This window comes from Miniopterus natalensis, chromosome 4 (assembly GCF_054644295.1).
Source record: "Miniopterus natalensis isolate mMinNat1 chromosome 4, mMinNat1.hap1, whole genome shotgun sequence".
Classification (NCBI taxonomy): Eukaryota; Metazoa; Chordata; class Mammalia; order Chiroptera; family Miniopteridae; genus Miniopterus; species Miniopterus natalensis.
In genome coordinates, this window is record NC_142084.1 from 70,366,632 (window position 1) to 70,387,275 (window position 20,644).

The window sequence follows — 20,644 nt, forward strand, 5'->3', positions numbered from 1 at the left end:
AATGTTCACTCATTTACCCAACCAACACCCACAGACCTCAACTATCTCCACATCTACCCATCCCTTCATCTGCTTCCCAGACCCATGCTCTCCTTGCCATGAGGGAGCTGGTATGGGATTTAGGGGCCCTGGAAGATGCTCTCATTTGGGGCCTGGGAGTTGATGGAGGTGGGATTTGGGCTTCATTGAGAAGTAGGTGTTGGGCCTAACAAATAATGAATACCTTTTTTTGAATACTTTAAACTATGGGTCTTTTACTGTGTAAGGATTTTTAGATCCAATTTTCAGATAAGGACATTGGAGGCTCTGAGAGAGTGAAGGCCTGAAATTACACAGTTGGTGAGAATCTCTTTACATCCCCCCCCCCCCCTTCATGAGCCCTCCAATTAGGGGAGAATTTGGGGACCTGAACTGGGGAGGAGGGTGCTTTCTGATTGGGAACACTTAGAGACAAAGAGATCATCGATTTTACTGAAATTAAGATTTTACTGGGCAGCCTCAAAGTGCCAGGCTGGTTGCCACCTACAGCTCCACTCCACACTGTAGGCCATGTAGGGCTGAGGCATGGCCCCTAAGCAGGTATCTCTTTGCTCCCAGACCACGTGGGGTGAAGTGGGCAGCTCAGGTGGTGTCTCCGTTAACGCAGGGTGCTTTGAGAGTCAAGGGCTGGCTCTTGGACCCCAGCGACCTTGGAAGATGCTGCAGGCTCTGGATGGCATCCCTCAGCTGGGCTTGAGAACTCTCCATTTCAGCCAGGCGGTGCTCCTGGAGAGGCAGAGGCAGTGGGCTCAGAGCCAGGGGAGGGTTGCACCCCAACCCTCGTTTCCTAGCCTCCCAGATCTGCCCCCGGATTCAGGCAGGGGGTCTCACCAGATTTTTCAGCCCGTGGGCCTCACTGCTAGGCGTGTCGTGCTGTGGATCCGAGCGCGAGGTCCTGTGCGAATCAGGGGCAAGGGGTTGGGGAACTCCCCTCCAGCCCCTGATTGGAGAGCAAGGGATCCGGGGCGGGGCTTGGAATTGGAGGCGGGGGTCTGTCCAAACTAGAGGGCTGGACCTACGTAAACTTGAAGAGGCTAAATGTGATCCTGGAACGCCTAGGATGAAAGGACCTACGAAACCTTTAGAGACGGGGCTCGGCCAGTCCTGGGTGGGTGGGTGACCGGTGTGGGGGCGTGCCCAGACTCAGAGGGCTTGGCCCAAGCTGTTTGGGAGGGCCTGATTGAGGGACAGGGCCAGATAAGACGACCTGCCTAGGACCTGGGGGCGGGCTCACCTAGGGATGGACCGTGCTGATTACATATAGCGGTACCCCTGGGGGCGGAGCTAATGAAGAGGCAGGGCTCACCTTCCCCCAAGCTTGGAGTCCAGGTCTTCCACCTGGCCGCGAAGCTGCTGCTGCTGCTCAGTCAAGACCCGGATGTGGGTGCCCAGCGACTCCACGAGGCAGGACAGCACCTTCTGTTCCTCTCGCAGGGCGGCCACCTCGCACCGCAGCTCTGCCAGCTGTAGGGGAGGGAGCCACTGTAACCTGACCCGCCGTCCCGCCGTTCCTTCTCCCTGAAGACCCTGACCTTCCAGTTCCTTGCGCTCTGCCTCCTCACTGCCCTGCCTCTTGGGGAACATCGCCCTCTTGTACAGAGGAAGAAACTGAGGCTCAGAGGGGGTTGGACTAGGCCCCAGGGTAACACTACCCAGGGAGCTCATATTTGAACCCAGGCCTGCCTGGCCTCCAGGCTCGTCTCTCCCCTACACGAGTGGACCTGGGTTGGACCTCACCTTGCCCACGGGTCGGAGCGTGCTTAGCGCCTGGTCTCTGTCTTGCGGCTGGTCCAGCTGGCGCTGCCAGGGTACTGAGGGCTTCCGGGGCAGCGAGGCTGAAGCCCCGATCCAGGGCCTGCCGCGGGGCGTGGGGCCGGTGCGTAGGGAGCCTTTGGGTCGCGGCCGAGGTCCTGCAGACGGGCGGCGGCGAGCAGGGCGGCCAGCCGGCACGCTCTGCGTGCGCTGCACCTGCCGCGGCAGCCGTGGGGGCCGCTCCTCATCTGGCCGTTGCCGGGCCCAACTTCCTGAGCCATGAACGCTATGCAGGGACTGGCTCTTGGAGATGAGAGGGGTGTGCTTGGGGAGGTCCCGAGGGGGCAGGAAGCCGGGCTTCTTCCCTGCGGAAAAGCTGGGGGTGGGATGGAGGAGCTCAGACACTTGACTGGCCCTGAGCTGATCCCACCCCTAGCTCTGACCCGAAATGGCCACACCCATGATCTTTTTACTTCTATGTGACCCAGTCACTGATGGAATCACATTTTGACCTCTGACCCTGTCCTGGACTTCTGACAATACTGTCTTCTCTATGACCCTTGACACATCCCGAATATAACCTTTGACTCTTCTCTAGCCTTGTCCTGAACTCTGACCCAATGTGACCCTTAACTTGATCCTCTCTGTAACATCAATTCCAATTTGGCCTTGGGCTCAAACTCTGCTCACAAGGGTATCCTCTTCCTTCCTAACCGATCCCCTCTTACCCCCAACCCCTGACTTTAAACGGACCCTGTCTTGCCCAGCCAGTGTGGCTCAGTGGTTGAGCATGGACCCATGAACCTGGAGATCAAGGTTGGATTCCTGGTCAGGGCACATGCCTAGGTTGCTGGCTCCATCCCCAGTAGGGGGCATGCAGGAGGCAACCAATGGATGAGTCTCTCTCATCATTGATGTTTCTATCTCTTTCTCCCTCTCCCCTTCTCTCTCTGAAATCAATAAAAACATATATATATGTGTATATATATACACATTTAAACTGACTCTGCCCCCTGAAAGACCACGGTCCCTGACCTCTGACCCCAGACATAACTCTGACCATACCCTTGACCCATCTGACCCTGACCTCTGCTTACAATATGAACCTGTCCCTGACCCTTGATGATGATTTATCTTAACATCTGACCCCTGATTTAACCCCATCCACAGCCTCTCACTGAAACCTGATCATTCACTCACCACAATGCCACTTTCTCCCTCTGACACCAGATGTGACCTCTCTCTGACCACTGCAATGACCAATTCCCATCTTGGACTTCAATCTGATCCTGTGCTTGCTCTCTGACTACACTGTGAGTCTCTCCCTGACCACTTGGATGACCCTATCTCCAGTCTCTGACCTCCATCCAACATCGTTTCTGACACTCACTCCAATGTGACCCGATCCCTGACCCCTGACATAGTCTTGCCTTCACATAATCCTGCCTTTACCTCTGATTCCAGTCTGACCCTGAGCTTGCCTTTGGCCCTGCCTCTGCTCCCACCTATCAGAACTGGACCAGACTGGAGGTAGGCAGGTTACCTGGAGTAGACCTGGGATGGGGGTGGTGGAAGACGCATTGGCACAGACACAGGTACAGGCTGGCCTTCCTCAATGGCTTGAAGGATGGTGGGAAGCGGTTCCAGGCTGTCACGGGTTGCCTGTCAAGGCATATAGGGAGGATGCTGAGCAAGTTCTTTGTGGCCAGAAGCTCCCTGCCTTCTTGCCTCCCTACCCTCTTGCCTCCCTACCCCATTTTCTGGGCTCTAGGCTCAGGCCATACCTGGTCGAGTTCAGCAAAGATGGTACAGAGTTGGGCATGCAGGACCGCCAGCTGGAGGGCCAGGTCACTGCTGCCCTGGTAACCACTGGGTGCTGTGTCCACATCCACCATTGCCACTTGGTCTAGGAAGCGTTGCATGGCAGGTCCATGACTCTCCAGGAAGCTATTCATAAAGTCCATGTAGGCCTCCTTTTCACCAAACCTGAGCCAGAGTCCAACTGGGTGGATCAGATCAGGTACCTGACACCCCCACGGTCCCACCATGCCCCCCAACCTTCCAGCACCTACGGGGCTCGGTTGGCGAGGTTCTGGATGACCTTGGCAATCAATGTGAGGGTGCGGGCTGGGGCAGGTGCTGGGTGCTCTGGTGCCAGGCCAAAGAGGCTGGGTGCCAGGATGGCAGGACACAGGAGCCGCAGGAAGAGAGAGGCACACACTAGTCGGGGGCCCAGTGCTTCAGAGCCTCGTTCTTTGCATGCTTCTCGCCAGCCTGAGAACACAGTGCCCAGCTCTGCTGGGAACCAGCTGGGACAGAATAGGCAATGGTCAAAGGGGGAGCGTATGGGCATAAAGTTCATGGATGATCAAATTCCTAAGGTCAGGGATCAGGAGTCACCTGCATTCTGAGTTCTAATATTAGAGATATCAGGAATAATGATGCTTGGGGCCAGGATTTATGGTGGTGTTATTGTGGTGACCTCTGGAGTCAGTAATCTTGGAGTTGGGGATATAGGCTCACATGGGGACAGAGGCTATGAGCTTGGAATCTAGTTATAACAAGACTGTGGTGCCAGACAGAGTACATGATATGAATAAAATGGGCTCACAGGGTCACCTAGGTACAGAAATCATGGTATTGATGCCCCAGGTGACATGGGATTAGGCATACAGGTTAACCTAGGGTCAGAGGTCAAGGAATCGGAATCCCAGGTTTCCTGTGATCAGTTGCATGGGATTTGGGGTACAGGATTACTTAAGGACAGGGGCCATGGGATTGAGGGCATGGCATCACCTGAAATCAGAGGTCATAGGATTGAGGTTCTATGATAACTGGGGTCAGGTGGCATGGAATTAGGGTATGGGGTCACCTGTGGTTAGAGGACAAGGAATTGCACCCCAGGTTACAATCGGGTTAGGTGGCATAACACTGGGAATGAGTTACCAGAGTTAGCAAATAAAACTACAGGATAACATTTCAGATAAAAAATAAATAGTTTCAAAATACAAGTATGTCCCAAATATTGCATCACATTTAACTGGGCACCCTGTATTTTATCTGGCAACTAGAACAGTGGCTGGGAGGAGAGGGCAGGCTCAGGTGCTGGAGCCCTGATCCTTACTCATAGGAGTGGATGATGTTCTTGAAGACCTCCTCACAGCTATTTTGCAGTCTGGCTTGGCGCTGGGGAAGCTCTGAGGATGGGCACTTGCTGGGGTCCACCTCGCAGTCCTCGGTGGAGGCACAGAGACGCCGCACAACCTGCCCTGCAGCACAGCACAACCAGATGGGCCAGGGTCATAACCACCAGACCCACCAGACCCAACCTCCAACTCTATCTCCATTTTTCTCTGGAGGCACCTAACATCTCAGGGAGTCCCCAGTTCCCTCCAGGATCCCAGCACCTCCAAGGCATCGCCCACTACCAGAATCCAGGTTACCCAGGGACTCCCAGATTTCCCCTGGGGTCCCCTAGTCCTCCCATCAAGCTTCTGGTAGCCCCCCACACATACATACACACGGCTCACCCAGTGTCTCTTGGAGGTAGTCCCGTGCCACCAGCTTCATGTACTCATCGATGGCCTTGGTAGCCAATGTATTTTCCCTGAACAGCAGCGCCTCACGACCTCCACTGCGTGCCAACTCAGCGGTTCCCAGGTCTGTCACCAGTGCCTGGGCATAACAGGGTTCATGTTGCCTGGATGTAGACTGAGCCAGGGGGAATCCCTGCCCTTGGCAAGTCCCCCTCACCTGGGGACAGGCCCGCTCCCTCAGGCCTGGTCCACACTGCTGGGGCACCCAACATATGGGAACCTCCACCCCCCAGAGCAGAAATTCAAGCCTTTCAGCACTGAGGCTCAGCTCAGGCCCCGCCCTTCGCAGCTGAAGCTCACACCCCGCCCCCAGGGTACCCCGCCCCTCGCAGGTGACATTAGGTCTGGTCACCCGGGTCCTCCCGGTCCCGGCGCCGCACCTGTGCCCGTCCGGTGGCCCGCAGCACGCGCACCATGGCAGCCGCCAACTCCTCCTTGGCCTGCGCGGACAGCTCGGGCTCGAGTGCCCCGCAGAGGCGCGCGTAGTGGAAAGTGAGGAACTCCGCCAGCTCCTTGTAGCGCTCCGACGGCAGCACGCGCAGGCGCCTTGCCCGGATGCGAGCCCTCAGGGCAGCGCCGGCTGGTGCCCCGAGCAGGGGGAACCAGCGCTCTACGCCCGCGGCCGGCGCGCGGCGGGCGCCCAGCTCCTCCAGCGCCAGTGTCGCGCGGCCCAGCGCCGCGCTCCCCCGGCCCGCTCCGCGCAGACGCAGCGACATGCGGTGCGCTGGCGGCAGCGCCTCGAAGTGGAAGCGCTCTGCCCAGAAGAGCGGGCCCGGGCCAGCCCGCGGCGCCGTGCGCGCCAGTAGCGCGCCGTCCAGCCACAGCTCAACGCGCACTCCCGGCGCCCCCGCCGCTGCCCGGGGCAGTCCCTTCACTTCGTGCACCCACACGCTCAGCCACGTCTCTTCGCGTTCCCTGTTGTCCTGCGGACCAGAGTGGTGGGGAGAGGAGTGGGGGCTCGATGGTGGGCACCAGAGGTGAAATGCGGGGCCCATGTCCCCAGGGAGGTCGCTGAGCCCCTGGAGGACGACAGTGGGACCACAGGGGTCCCAAGGTGGCTACGCAGAAGCCCTCTAGCTGTTCTGTGTTGTCCGGGATAGGTCGGCTCTAGATAGTAGGGAGGAGCAGCCGTGCTGTGAGGACTTGGCCACTACCTTGTAGGCGGGGCTTTGGGTGCAAATAGGGTCCAGATTGAAAAGAATGGGACCGGGGGCGTTGTGCTAGGGACTGGTACTAGATGAGGAGGGTCTCGGAGTGATTGCACAAGTGTGGACCGGCCGGAGTGTCTAAGGAGCCGGGTGGTGAAAGGGGTGGGGCCCGGGCTGTGGGCGGGGCCTCCATTCTCCCACTTTCCGCAGTACTGACCTGACTGGGCTGGAAGTGGCGCCGAAGGTCCTCGATCCAGCGATCTCTCTCAGCAGCCGAGCGACAGGAGAAGCAGCGGCTTCCGCCTACCCACGTTACCTGTTACGGAGGGGTATTCCAGGTTGCGGTGGAGACCGAGCGTGGAGCCAAAGGGTCGGGATGACGTGAAGAGTTGCCTACACTTACCTGGAAGCAGTGGGGCTCCTCCAGGAGGCTGGGGTGCAATGGCCAGACCCGCACATCCCGCTGGGCGCCCAGGTCCAGCTCAGAGAGTGTGGTCAGCGATTCCCGAGAGCCCAGAGCACTGGGGGGTCTAAGGAGGGGACAAGGGAAAAGCGTCATTTCTATCTTCCCTCCTCACCATCCCCTACAGCCTGAAGGGTGGAGGGAGGACAGGATGGACTTGAACCTAAGTTGGACTCGAATCCATCACTTTTAGGATCAACCTCACTTCTCATGGTGGCCTCTATGACCTTGCATAGTAGAGCCCTTGTCACCATTTGACCTCACTTCCCTTGGCTTAATCCCTCACTGTCTGAACTCTGGTCACCCTGGCCTTGTTTTTGTGTCTTCGTCAGACCTCTTGGCCTTTGCACATGCTGTTCCCTCTGCCTGGAATGCTGTCCCTGCCCTTCTTGGCCTAGTTCATTTCCACCCATCCTTCAGATCTCTGCTCAGTTCTCTTCCCTGACACTCTCAGACCAGGTTTTTGATTTAGCTCCTGTTCTAGAGTTATTGTTTCAGACTCTGCTCCCACTCTTCCATGGGGGATTGGCTCCATGTTAGGGTCTTTCAGTGACCCCAGCATGGCCCAACACAGGGCAGGACATAGAGGGGCTTTGGGGGGCATGTGGTGAAGGTCAGAATGATAGGCAGGATGACGGGGAGGGGACAATGTTGAATCCCAGCCCCTCTAGCCCCTCAGAGACTCTTACCCATCCCGAGAGGCATTGGCTCCCAGCTCTGACCTGGCCCTTTTCTTTTCTTTCAGCCGCTTGAGCAACCCCTATGGGGAGAGGGATGTCAGTTGGGGAGAACTCTGGGTTCCCTCCTCAGCTCCTTTTCCCTCAGGGTGTCCTGGAGGATCTGTTAGTCTTGGGGGGACCAGAACCTCAGGCTGTAATACCAAGAATAATAAAAGCAACCAAGAGCTCCAATTTCTAAGACACCAATTGTATGCTTTCCTGCATTCTCTATTGATTTCTCATACACAGCCCAGAGAGGGAGGTTCTCCCATTAACTCCATTTGACAGAGACACTGAGGCCCAGAGAGGTTCTGGTGCCCAGACAGTGGTGCCCAGAATCACCCAGTAAGAGTCCCTGTTCACCTCTGAGGGTCTGGAAGCGTTTTCTCTCCCCTCCACCCCCCACTGGATGCCTCACCCGAACGTTGTGGACCTGGTTGGGGCCAGCAGCTTCTGGTTCAGTCTTTCCAGGGATTCGGTCTGTGGGTGTTCAGGGGTGGAAGGTTGGGAGACTGGATCATCTTGGATTCTGCCCCACCTTAACAGGCTCCCAAGTGCCCCAGCCCTTCTCACCTCTCATGCTTACTTACCTGGATCCCTAAGGTTCCCCATGGCCACCTGGATGCTGCTCTCAGAGCTAGCGCTCCCTACGCGGGACTGGCGAGGACCCTGCTCCTCCACAGGAGTGGGTAGTCAGAGAGGGAAGGCAGGCAGACAGACCGAGGGAGAGGCAGACACCTTTCCATAATCCCCCCTCCCTTCCCCTCCTTTCTTCCCCTTGTCCATAAGCCCTCTCTCACCTCTTCCTCACCCCCAAGCAGCACCAGCCTCCCATCGAGCAGAGTGAAGGCTTCAATGTTCCAGACTGGCACATCGGGTGTGGGGGCCTCAGGGATCTGTAGGGTAGGGGGCTCCGGCTCTGGCTCAAGTTCTGGGTAGAGGAGGAGGTGCTGGGAACCTGGGAGTTCTTCCTGAACCTCAGACCACCCTTTCCGTTCACCAAGTCTCACTGGAGTTCCTTCCTAATTGCCTCCTCTCACTCCCCCAAGGCAGTCATGTCAGGTAATTGCTGAGATAGGCCCCTCTCTAGGTCTTGTCCCCACTGGCCTTAGGTAGTGGACTCAACCCACCTACTATGTGACCTGTACTGTGTTTACTGCTCCACACACATTCTCTCATATAATCCTCCAAAGTCATTAAAAGGGCTATTATAACCCCCATTTTACCAAGGAGGAAACTGAAACCTAGAGAGATTGAGTGACTTGCCCAGGTTCACACAGTTTGTGAGTGATTGAGCTGGGCCTCAGACACAAGCATCCTTCTCTTAACCAAGACAGTGGGTAGGTCCAAGAAGTTAAACAACAGACAACAGCCTTGATTCCTTACATAAATAACTAGTCTAAGGTGGACTATATTCAAAGTTTGAGAAAGGAACAGAAAAATGTCAGGATAGAGGTGGTCGTAGTGCAGCAGGCCAGGGAAAGCCTCCCAGAGAGTATAAGTTTGTGCTAGGGCTTGAACGGCAGGTTGGATTTTGACAGAGATGAAAGGGATAATGGCAGGAACAGTTTGACCAAAGGCTGAGAGACAGCAAAGCCCAAGGAAATAAAGGGAAGGGCAAAAGTTTCGGAGGGCTCAGAGGCTAGAAGAGAAGGTCCAGAAAGAGATTAGTTCAGGACCTTGGGTGCCAGTTAGAGGGAGTTTTATCCTGGGGGTAGTGGGGAGCCACGGGAATGTTTGAGAATGCGAGGATCTGGCCTGCTTGTTAGAGAGCTCTCTCTGGATACTATGGAGTGGGCAATACCTGATACTCTGGAAGGGGGTTGAAGGGATGCTTTTGCCAAATGAGAATATGAATGGTAAGAATTAAATGAGCTTCCAGGAATAGGAGAGCTGAACTAACCTTCCCAGGTTACCTGTCTGTCCTATTGTTTTACCACTAGGGGAAGAAACAATAACTCCCACTGTTAATGGACCACTTAAAATATGCTAGTGCTTTATGCTCTGGAGCTCCAAACCTCATGACATCCTTCTAGATCCCTCTGTGCAACACTGAGCCCCATCTGTCATTTTCTTGTTTATACTCATTTATTATCTTTCATGCCCACCACCCCATGAGCCTCACGGGGCAGCCAGTGACATCTCTTTTGTTCACTGCTGTGTCCTCAGTGCCTAAATCAGGGCCTGACACATAGTCAATGCTCAACAGATTTTTGCTTGAATGAATGAATAAATGAATGAATGAATGAAATCATATACCCCTTAAAGTAGGGATCATGATTCCCATTTAATTGATGGGGAACCTGAGGCCCAAGGAAGTGAAGAACCTAAAACATGGAAGCTGGAGGGCAGGAGAGCAGGAGGAGCCTGAGATGGATATCCAGGCAGGAGAGGATGAGACTGGGCCATTGGATATGAGAAGAGACCAGTTGGGGCCAAGGGCCATTTGGCATCTGGATAGCGCTATCATTAGTCTATTCCCTGTCTCTTCCCCAGTCTGGACCCCCTTGCCCACAGCTCCTTGGCCACACCCCACACCCCCAGGCCCTGGGTAAGGGGCAAAGAGGGAAGAGGGCAACTGGGCCCCAGCCACTTCCTGTTGGGCTTTTGCACTCCCCACAACTTCCTGTGTCTGTATGGCTGATGCTCTGGAGGCAGACAGAACCCAAGCATCCGGCCTCCCAGCCCAGCCTAAGCTCTGAGTGGGGGAGCCATGTACCTGAGGCCGCTAGCTCTGGATCTGGTTCCAGCGGTGGGCTCTTATGCCTCCGCCAGAGGGTCTTGGATGTTCTGTGGTGGTTCGTGCGTGACTCCTTGGGAGGCGCAGAGAGGACGCGACGGAACAGGGAGCGACGGGCTGGTTGGCTGCTGACCATGGGCTCCTGGTGGCTCAGTGCCCTCCCCCAGCTGGCAAGGCGGCCCCAGTGGAACCCTCCAGATCCCTTCTCCCCACCACCTCCTGTGTGCCAGCGGTAGGAGGTTAGCGGGGATCCGGCTGCAGGCTGGGTTTCTTCGGAGGGCTGGCTTGTTGATAGTGGGTCCATAGTGGGGATTCTCCTGGGGGACAAGGGGGTGACAGTTCTGTCTCTTGTCTGCCCACATGCTGCCTTCATCTCGGCCCCCTCCCCACTTTCAGCTCTGCCCCTACAAAATCCCCTCGGTGGCCACACGCACTCCTTCCCTTACCTTGATTTCCTGATCAGCCCGAGGCAACAGCCGTCTGCACTCTGCCTGGCTTCCTCCTGCTGATCACTTCTCCACGTGACCCTGCCTGTCTCACCCTACCCCACAGCCAGGTTGGGAGGGCACAGTGGGGGCAGGATGGAGGAGGAGAGGTGGTGACAGAGCAGGAACCAGAATCTCTCACTAACCAGAAGGCAGCATATGCCCCTCTCTGAACCTCAGCTGCCTTCTCTGAAAAATGGGTACACGTTGCCCAAATGCTCATGAGAACATGGAGGCCCTGGAACTGTCATCCACTGCTGGTTAGAGCGTAAATCGATTCACCCAAGTTGGAAAACTATTTGGCCTGATCAAGAAACATTGATCATGCACCTCTCCTCTGACCCAGTGGTTCACCCAATAGAAATGCCCACTGGCACTATTTATAATAGCCCCAAACTGGCAACAACCCAAGTGTACGTATACCCTAAAATGAGTAAATTGTGGTCTGTTTCCACAGTGGAATGACATGCAGCAATGAAAATGAACAAACTACCGAATGACTGAACTCAGATGAATCTCAGACAATGCTGAGCAAGAAAATAAATAAGTAAAAAGAAAAAAGAGAAGACTGTATTATTCCATTTATATAAAGTTTCAAAGCAAGCAAAATTACGTGCAGCAAGTCAGGATGTCAGTTTCCTTTGGAGGGGCTAGTGAGGGTGGGCATGAGGGAGGCTTCTGGGAACTGATCATGGCTTTGGTTTCTGCTTTTAAAATTGAGGTGAAAGTCACATAACATAAATTTAACATGTCTTTTTTTTTTTTTTAATCCTTGCCTGAGGACATGCTTAGAGAGAGGAAGGGAGAGAGAGAGAGATTGATGTGAGAGAGAAACATCAATCAGCTGCCTTCTTCATGTTCCTGACTGGGATTGAACCTGCAACCCAGGCATGTGCCCTGACCAGGAATCGAACTGGCAGTCCTTTGGTGCACAGGATGACACTCAACCAACTGAACCACTCTGGCCGGGCAAACATGTCTATTTCTTGAGCTGGGTCCTAGTTACGTGGATGTGTTCAGTTGTGAAAATTAATTGATGCACTTTCCTAATAAATCTTTTCTTGAAAAAAGAGGTGGGCAAATACTATTGTGAGGAATAAATGAGTCAACATGACAGTCAGTAGAATCCTGGCCCAGGCAAGAGTGGCTTCCAGTGCCAGCTGGTCCTTCTCTCACTGTGTGACCTCAGGCAAGTCACTTCCTCTCTCTGAGCCTTGGTTTCCATATTTGTACAACACAATGATAATATCAGTTTCAGAAGGTTTATTATAGGAGGCTTCTTTTATTTTTTCTATTTTTTTTTAATCCTCACCCAAGGATATTTTTTTCATTTTTTTCAGAAAGAGTGGAAGGGAGAGAGAGAGAGAGAGAGAGTGGAAGAGAGAGAAGAGAGAGAGATCTATATGAGAGAGACAGTTACCTCCTGAATACACTCTGACCCTGGCTGGGGATTGAGCCTGCAACCGAGGTACATACCTTTGCTGGAATCGAACCTGGGACTCTTCAGTCCACAGGCTGATGCTCTAACCAAACTGGCTAGGACAGGAGCCTTCTTTTATTAAAAAATGTTTCCTGAGGGCCTACTACATGCTAGATGCCAGAGAAGCCATGGAGAGCTAAACAAACATGATTCCTGCCTTCCTGGAGCTCACAGTTTAGTGAGGGAAACAGATCCTGAACACAAATGCAGCACATTTCTACCTGGTGAGGAGGGCTTAGGAGAAAATAGACAGACTGGAGTAAAGACCAAGCAGAAGTTATGCTCTTTGAGTTGGAAAAATCCAGGAAGACGTCCACAAGGAGGTGACATTTGCAACCTGAAGCATGAGAAGATGCTGGCCATGGGAAGAGCATGCTGGGTAGAAGGAACAGTTTTTGAAAAGGCAAGGGAGACCAGAATCCAGGGGGTTGGGTGGGTAAGATCACCTTGATGGGTGTGTGGCCTGTGCAGTCACCCAGGACCCCACACTCAGAAGGGCTCCACACTACATTTGATTTAATGCTCTGTTCTTGCTGTCTTGAAGTTCTTGCTTTTTGAACAAGGGACCCTGCATTTTAATTTGTGCTGAGCCTCACAAATTCTATAACCCATCCTGAGAAGGAGGGTGTTCAGTGAGGGCCAAAGACCCTTCTGGAGCTGGATGTGTCCAGGCAGGTGTACATACCGTAGATATGCCCATCTTATTCGTACTCACTGCACTCACTGCCACTCACAGCACACACGTGGAGTCTTCCTGTGCTCTGCTGTATCCCTGAGTGTTTATCACCTCATTGCATACTGGCTCCACTCCCAGTTCCCTGCATTTTTTTGCTGGAGGACTTTATCTGACAGATGGAGCCCATGCAACAAGCAGCCCAAAAGTTCCAGAGAATTAGCACCTCCCTGAGAGCAGCCCTCAGCCAATGACTATGGAAGTTGGATAATCAAATACCCCATTTCCCTCAGTGGGTGGGTGGGATGACTTTGAGATGTGTGTTCTACACTGTCCTCCAGAGGTCCCCAGCGGGATTGAGCTCCATGTGTCCTCAGTGCCAACTTGCTTGATAAAGCACCCTCTCTGGGATGCCTTCCCTTTCCTACCTCTCTTCTTTGTACCCCAAATGATATGTCCTGGGATCACCTCCCAAACTACTTGCACTGGAATTCTTGTCTCGGGGTCTAATTCTGGGCAAACCCAAACTAAGACGACATGTGCAAACACAAATGTTGCATAGACACAGAATCTCTTTATTGGAGGTCTGTGGCTGGCAGGGTCACTGGAGATGGCTTCCTCTTGGATCTCCTGGAGGCCCTCCTGGCAGTTCTTGACTTTACAGTCTAGAAAAGACAAGAGACTGTGAGGCTTGGGGGTTGGGGTGAGGCTGGGTCTCCTTTCCTCATGGTGGGACTCTCTGCACAAGGAAGAGAGGGGGTGGGTACAACGCTGACTGCAGGCCAGCTTGATGCAATAGAATGGAAGCATGTAGGTAGCACAAGATTGCGCAGGTGTGTGAGTAGACATGTTTGGAAATCGAGGTCAGGGGCTGGGAAAAGGGTGTACTGGTTGGGCCTAGATTGCTGCAGCATAAGGATTGTCATCAAGGGTCAGGGAGGCTGGAGCTGAGCAAGCATCCTCAGGACTGAGATTGGGCAGAAGACTGCAACATATGGTAAGGAGCTGGGCAGAGGATGTGCAGGCAAAGGGGTTTTCTGTAGAAGGACACTGGCTAGGTTACTGTTGTGTATACAGAGATCTTTTGGATAGGCGGCAGGGGTGAGGCCAAGGTTATGTGGACTGGGATGAGGTTGTGCAGGCAGAAGCATTGTGACTTGGCTAGAGGTGATGCAGGCCAGGCTGAAGTTGTGAGGGCAGAGGAGATGCTGCAGGAATCAAGGTCCATGGCCTGGTTGGGAGGGCAGAGGTATTGGAGGCTGGGCAAACAGCAAGCTGGCTAGGTCAGAGGCTAGGCTAAGGTTGTACAGGCAGAGGACAGGGGGTAGGAAATGTTGTGAGCATAACAACTTAAAGGCTGGGACTAGGTTGCACAAATAGAAGGGCTGCAAGGGAGACCACGGGCCTGGCTGAGGCTGTGCGGGTATAGGGGTTACAGGAAAGGGAGGGGCCTGCTGAAGTTGGGCTGACAGGCAGGGGTCAGGGGTCAGGGGTTGAGCTTGAGTCAGAACGGTCGCAGGCGAAGGTTGTGCTGACGTCGCGGATTCACCTCGTCGAAGTGCGGCCAGGTGCGCAGCTGGTGGAAGAGCGCGTCGCCCGGGCAGTCCGTACGCACGACCTGGCGGTGGCCGAGCAGCTTGTAGTCTGGCCGCAGGAGGCCAGCGCGCATCGCGCACCTGGGGAGCACGTCGCGCACCGTGCGCAGCGCGGCCTCAGCAGGCAGCTCCGCGGTGTAGTTGCCCACGAAGGCCACGCCGAAGCCGCGGGAATTGTGGCCTCGTGTATGCGCGCCCACCCAGTGCCAGCCGCGACCCTCGTACACGTAGCCGTCTGAGCCCACCACGAAACTGCGGAGGAGAGGGGGGCAGGCACGTGCGGCGTCAGGGTTGCCCTGCCCCATATCTGTGCCAAGTGCAGCCTGATTGCACTGTGCCTGGCCCAGCCTCGTCCCCCTCCTCTACCAAGTGTCGCTCCAGTAACCCTCCAGTTTCTCTGACATGGCCTCGCCCCTTTCTGTCCAGCCCCCTCCCATTGTCTGAAGTCTAGCTCCAGCCCAGTTCACAGCCCAGCTCCGTCTTAGGCCCAACCCCATCACTACTCTGCCTCAGTTCCAGCCCCAGCGCTTACCGCGGGTCCTGCCCTTCCCCCAGGCCCCGCCTCCTTTCCTTGTCCCACCCATATCCAAGGGTACCGCGTGGGCCCCGCCGCAAAGGCCCCACCCCCGTATAGGCCACGCCTCTCTCCACCGTGACCCCGCCCACCCACGCCTCCATTTCTTCGGGTTTGCCCTGGTCCAACCCGCCCCCTGCGTTAGGCTCCGCCCACCTAGGTTCCGCAGAGGACTAGATCCCGCCCCTCGCAGGCCCCGCCTACCTGTAGCCGATGTCGTCCCAGCCGTGCGTTCCCTGGTGGAAGCGCTGCATGGAGCGCATGTTGTGAGCGCAGCGCGCGAAGGTGGTGCAGGGAGGCGCCGGCACGTATGTGTGATGCACATACAAGAAACCGAGCGGCAGCCTCAGCGGCGTCGGGCTGCCCCGGTACGGGGCCGCACCCCAGCGGCATCGGGGGTGGATGGCCGGGCACCCTGCGGGGAAGGGCGTCCAGGGCTGGGGTCAGCCGGCGTTTCTCTTCCTGCCGCCTGCACCTCCATTAGAGCGCACCTGTGGGCCACTCCCTCAGCCTCCTTCCAGATTTGAGGACAGTTCAGTCTCACACCACACTGGCCTCCTTTGGAATCGACCTTAACTAATCCAACAGCATCTCTGTTCTATCGGAATATCGACTATGACTCCCGCCCCTTTCACGATACACCCCAAGAACTGTGGTTCAGACTTCAAGGATCTTTTCAACCCAGGATCTTTACAACACTCTGCAGCTGGCCCTGCTCTGAGCCTAGGAGAGACAGCCACACTGAAAAGAGGAATCTTGGCCCGCATTTATTACACTCCAGTTGTGTGCTACTTGCTTTACATGATTCCATCTTTCTCAAACCATCCAGTAAATCCGAGAGGTAGATTTACCCTGCTTCACTGAAGAAAGTGAGGTTCAGAGAAGTGAAGCAACTCACTGAAAGATTCACATGAGTGACTGGCTGAACTTCCATTCCAATCTCTGAGTCTTTGCATGTGCTGAGCCCATCTCCTGTAATGCCTTCTTTCTCACTTAAAAAATTTTTTTTGCTGTCCGATGAGCTCCTATTCATCCTTCAAGACTCAAATATAGCTTTTCCTCACCTGTACAGCTGCCCTGGCTCCCCAACCAGAGCCTTATTGCTCCCTCTGGAATCCCCCTAACCACATGGGGCTGACAGTGGTCTGTGTCTGAGAGGGAGGGTCACAGGGATTGGGGGCCCTTCTCACCCAGGAAGGCTTCAGTGAACTCCTTGGAGGCACGGGTGGCCACCTGTGCCAGCTGTTCTTGGCTCATGCCCTGCAGCTGAGGGTGTGCTGGTTCCAGCCTTTGTAGCAGGATGAGGGTGCCCCACACCTGCTGGGTCAGATCAGGGGCTGAAGTCAGAGCAGCTCCGTTTTGCCGGCGGAAGTTGCTGCGAAATCCTGGGTCTCCAGCCACCCCATCTCCATAGTACTGTCTCAGGAGGTGGCTGAGGGGTGGCCGGGGCTCAGGGACTCGACTCAGGTAGTCCCCAAGAAGGATCCCATCCAGAGCACCATTGAGGAAGGCAGTGGTAAGTGGTGATGCCTCAGGGTCCAGGAGTGTGAAGTTCCTGGGAACAGAGACCTGGTCCCAGCAGCCCTCAGCTCCCAGGCCTGGGTAGCTCTGGGTCTGGGGACCCTGGAGGAAGGCCAGACCCAGGTTTCTGGCCAAGGTGACCACCAGGAGGCTGTCCACAGTGGTTGGGGACTTTGCTTTTGCATCTGGAGAGGAGGTTTGGTCATCTGGAGAGGTAACTTGGACATCTGGGGAGGGGGCTAGGACATCTTTAAAGCTGGCTTCTACATTGAGATCTGTGACTCTAACATTTGGAGACATAGCTTCGACATCTGCAGAGCTGACATTTGGAGAGGCATCCCTGAGTCCTGGGAAGGTGACTCTTACATCAGGAACCACCACCCCAACATCTGGAAAGGTGTCTCCGGCCCCTGGAGGGGTGGTTGGGATGCCCAAGGGCAAGTTTATGATCCTGTGCCGCTGCAGCCCAGCTTCCAGCCCTTCCAGAAGAGGCTCCACAGCCAACGTCGAGCCATCGGGTGCCAGCACAACCCCGTATTCCTGCCTGCCCTGCACACCGTGTCGGGCCACCTCCTTAGTCAGGCCTCGTAGCTCTGGACTCAGTGTGGAAGGATCCAACTTGGTGAATGCGAGACTTCGTCCCTCTAGTAGGAAGTGATGGAGGGGATCATGGGGATCAGAGTCCTGGGCTGACAGATCCCACACAGAGACAGTGTGGCTGGCCTTGGTAACCGGCACCTTCTGCTCCAGCTCAGCCAGAGCCTGGATGACAGAGTCCATGAGGAGGGGCAGGGATGCTGCAGGAGGAGGGATGGCATTAGCCCAGCAGCCCAGCACCCCCTGTTCCTGAGCTTCCTGCTTCCACATCTTCTCAACGCCCTCTGCTCTCTATATGACAACCCTGTGACCCCCCAACACCATCCTCATGTAAATGATGAAACTAAGGCACAGATAACAGGTTAATGAGCTTAGATAATCTGTGAGCATCGGGAAGCCATGGCAGGTTCATGAGCAGGAGCGAGATGCACTCAGGCTAGCATTCTAAGATTGCCCCTTTGGCTGCCGGTGGAGAATGAATTGGCTAGAGGAGAGAAGGGGAAACGGTGTGGAGGTGAGCAATAAAGATTGCCAAAGCTAGGGCGATGGCAGTGTGATGGACAAAATGGGAAGAGTCCCCAGGTATTTTGAGGGAAAGATGGACAGTTTTTGGTGATAGATTGGACTTTGGGAGATTTTAAAGGGCTAGGTGTCTGGAGGATGCTCAGTGTAGGAGAGGATGGGCCTGTGTCTTGTGGGGGAAAAGTCAGCAGCTGAACCTGGAACCCAGAAATGCTGGGCTCAGGGCTGGGGTGGGATGTTGAATAATAGCTAACATTTATTAAACATTTATTATGTACCAGCCACCATTCTAGATGACTTACATAACTTAACAAATTTAATCTTTACAATGACTCTATGAGCACAGAGAGGTTAAATGACCTGCCTAAGCTCACACAGATAGGAAGTGGCAGAGGCACAATTATGAACCCAGGAATTAGGGTTCTTCTCCAAACCGTCCACACTGTAATTACTCTGTTCTTCTCTCTGCCTAAAATGCCCTTTCCTGCTCCTCCCCAACTAAAATTCTTCTCCTTCCTGTCCTAGATCTGTGTCCCCTCCTGCAGGAATCTTTCCTGATTTTTGCTCTTCTGGCACCAGGCCTGTCCCCAACCCCTGCCTTGACCTGGTAGGGCTGGGAGCATCTGTGTCCCCAGACTGGGGGTTCCTCGAGACCGGGGTCTCCTGGGGACTCCAGTCTTACCCTGTACAGGGCTGGACATAGAGGGAACAGCAGTACACTTCTTCAGAATTGATTGTTCTTGCCACAGGGATCTACCTTCTGACCTACCTGTCCCTGGTTCCGGACACAGCAAAAATCCAAGCAGGATCCAGAGGATACCCTGGACTACTGTTGTGGGATTCCAGCTTCGCAGGGTCATATTTGGTTGACCTCAGCAGAGACTTCGGCAGAGCTAGAAGGAGACAGGCATGGAGAACTGAGTGGTGCCTTTGGCCACTGTCAAAGTCCAGGGGTGAATGACATGGCTGCCTCTTGCAGAGCTGTGGGTGGGACGCAGCAGGGGCGTGGGGTCAGAGTACCCTGGGTCAAGGACATGTGGGTATCAGGGGCTCTCCCATCCTACCCCTTTCTTGGTCATTCAGTAGCTGTTGCTGGGCACCACAGGGGACTCTCAAGTGCCAGCCCAACTGGTAAGACTGGCTTTGCTGGGGGAGGGGAGAGAAGGACATGCCTGAAGTTAGCACTGCCTCCTGCCTTGGCTACCTGCCCTTCAGGCTCAGGCAGAGACCGTGAGTACAGGGACTGGGGAATATTTTTGCCAAGGCTCACTGTGAGCCCAGGGGACTATGGAGATGTCTTCTCTCATCCATTTCCAGCTCCTGATCCCAAGCCACTATATGTGGCTGAAAGCAGGGATTGTCCCAGGAGCCGATTTCTTGGCTCACCTGGGTTGACAGTGGGGGGTCCGTCCTCTCTCTTCTCCCGGGGCTGTGTCTGAGTCCTGCTGAAGTGAGCCTGCTTCCCCTTTATTTGAGCTTCCAGTGGGATGGGCTTAATGTGACTGGAGCTACTGTGTAAATTGCTTCACTGTGGGCCTCCCACCCCGAAACTAGCCTGGGGAGTTTCCGGGGGACCCACTAGGCTGGGCGCTCAGCAAAGGCCAGGCCCTGGGCAGGCCCGGGAATGCCCAGGCTGAGCCAGGCTTGGGATTCCCCAGGGTAGGGCCTGCTCAGATATGCAGTATCTTCCCTTCTGGGGACTCAGCATCACCCAGCACAAAGCTGGGTACACAGGGGGGCTCAGGAGTAATGTCCTCATGGGGAGAGTAAATGGGGGCCACTCCCCAGGGGAATCTGAGGAAATATCCTCTGAGTCCCATTTTCCAAGGATTTTGGGATGGGGCTCTCCCCCGTAGAACCAAGTGTAGGAAGTGGTCTGTGTGTTCATCTGGGGCAGGGACTGGAATGAGGAGAGCGAAGCATCTTCCTCACTCACAAAATTTAAGGCGGTGCCAAAAAATCTCAGTCATCAAGATAAGTAATATTTTAATGCAATATTTTAATAGACCAAAGTGAATGCAAAAAGTCCATGATGAACAAACATTTTAGATAAGTGTTTATCAACATTTTAGATAAAGACAAGATCAGGAACAATGCTGTGCAAAGACTACTGGAGCCAGAGGTGAAAGAAAAATTCAGGATTTCTGATCCTGTCTCTGTGTTCACTTCCCTCACCCTGACCCCAGTAGGCCTGCATAGACCAAAGGGGAGCCCTGAGATGCTGTGGGGGTGGCTGTCACGCGAGATCACACCTGATGTCTACCTGGTCTGGGAATGACTTTGATTCAGCGTTATGGATCCTGTCCCGCTGATTGTCCCACTGATTGCGGCTGCGGTTTTATTTAACGACCTTATGCCCATTTTACCCAGCAGGAGGGTAAGCTCAGAGAGGTTAAGTAAAGTGTCCAAGGTCACAAAGCTAGGAACTGGGAGGGCTCCAAGTCCAGTGCATGTTTTCACTAGTCTGCGGTTGAGACAAGGTCAATATAATTATGACCTTTCACCCTGGGGAAGTGTTTGCAGACTGGCTGCAGAGCAACTTCACCCAAGAATTCATGGGCCAGCCAGAGAGGCAGCCCTGATTCCCTTTTAAAACTTGGAGTTGGTGGCAGAGGGTGGGTTGAGTTTGAGCCAGGGAAATGTCATGACCAGCCTGCATTTCCTTTAGGGTCGGTCAGGGGTTTGTGACCTCCTAGGGTAAGACACTCGCTCCAGGAAGCCTCCCTGATTACCTCTGGCT

The 20,644-nt window shown here is 54.6% G+C and overlaps 2 protein-coding genes across 4 annotated transcripts; both read right to left on the reverse strand.

The window, feature by feature from the left end:
• Positions 1–621: 621 nt before the first annotated feature.
• On the reverse strand, positions 622–10,761 carry RASAL3 (RAS protein activator like 3). 3 transcript variants are annotated; one of them, XM_087816038.1, is made up of 17 exons: positions 10,437–10,761; positions 8,518–8,648; positions 8,308–8,386; positions 8,136–8,197; positions 7,721–7,758; positions 6,939–7,065; positions 6,753–6,851; positions 5,768–6,310; positions 5,322–5,466; positions 4,916–5,060; positions 3,864–4,100; positions 3,576–3,777; positions 3,335–3,453; positions 1,777–2,167; positions 1,346–1,503; positions 871–934; positions 622–765 (listed from the first exon to the last, which is right to left on the reverse strand). In XM_087816038.1, exons 1-17 carry the CDS (start codon positions 10,759–10,761, stop codon positions 622–624), a joined length of 3,009 nt encoding a protein of 1,002 aa, XP_087672164.1. The 3 variants fall into 3 exon arrangements, with proteins under 3 accessions (XP_087672164.1, XP_087672163.1, XP_087672162.1); XM_087816037.1 differs by having other exon boundaries at positions 7,688–7,758; XM_087816036.1 differs by having other exon boundaries at positions 7,688–7,758; positions 8,124–8,197; positions 8,308–8,392.
• A 2,909-nt stretch (positions 10,762–13,670) lies between these two features.
• Positions 13,671–18,764, reverse strand: PGLYRP2 (peptidoglycan recognition protein 2). The gene is made up of 5 exons (XM_016209343.2): positions 18,674–18,764; positions 16,455–17,582; positions 15,469–15,679; positions 14,645–14,942; positions 13,671–13,760 (listed from the first exon to the last, which is right to left on the reverse strand). Exons 1-5 carry the CDS (start codon positions 18,762–18,764, stop codon positions 13,671–13,673), a joined length of 1,818 nt encoding a protein of 605 aa, XP_016064829.2.
• Positions 18,765–20,644: the final 1,880 nt, after the last annotated feature.

What these genes read in the sequence shown, in the direction of transcription:
- PGLYRP2 (XM_016209343.2), bottom strand. Translation starts at nt 18,764, where the DNA reads ATGACCCTGCGAAGCTGGAATCCCACAACAGTAGTCCAGGGTATCCTC. An exon ending in GTGTCCGGAACCAGGGACAG is followed by an intron (nt 17,583 to 18,673) that starts GTAGGTCAGAAG and finishes CTCCTCCTGCAG; the next exon opens with CATCCCTGCCCCTCCTCATG. An exon ending in CCTGGCCGCACTTCGACGAG is followed by an intron (nt 13,761 to 14,644) that starts GTGAATCCGCGA and finishes TGTCTTTTCTAG; the next exon opens with ACTGTAAAGTCAAGAACTGC.
- RASAL3 (XM_087816036.1), bottom strand. Translation starts at nt 10,761, where the DNA reads ATGGACCCACTATCAACAAGCCAGCCCTCCGAAGAAACCCAGCCTGCA. An exon ending in GGGGAACCTTAGGGATCCAG is followed by an intron (nt 8,198 to 8,307) that starts GTAAGTAAGCAT and finishes GAACACCCACAG; the next exon opens with ACCGAATCCCTGGAAAGACT. An exon ending in GCCACTTCCAGCCCAGTCAG is followed by an intron (nt 6,311 to 6,752) that starts GTCAGTACTGCG and finishes TCTGGTCCGCAG; the next exon opens with GACAACAGGGAACGCGAAGA.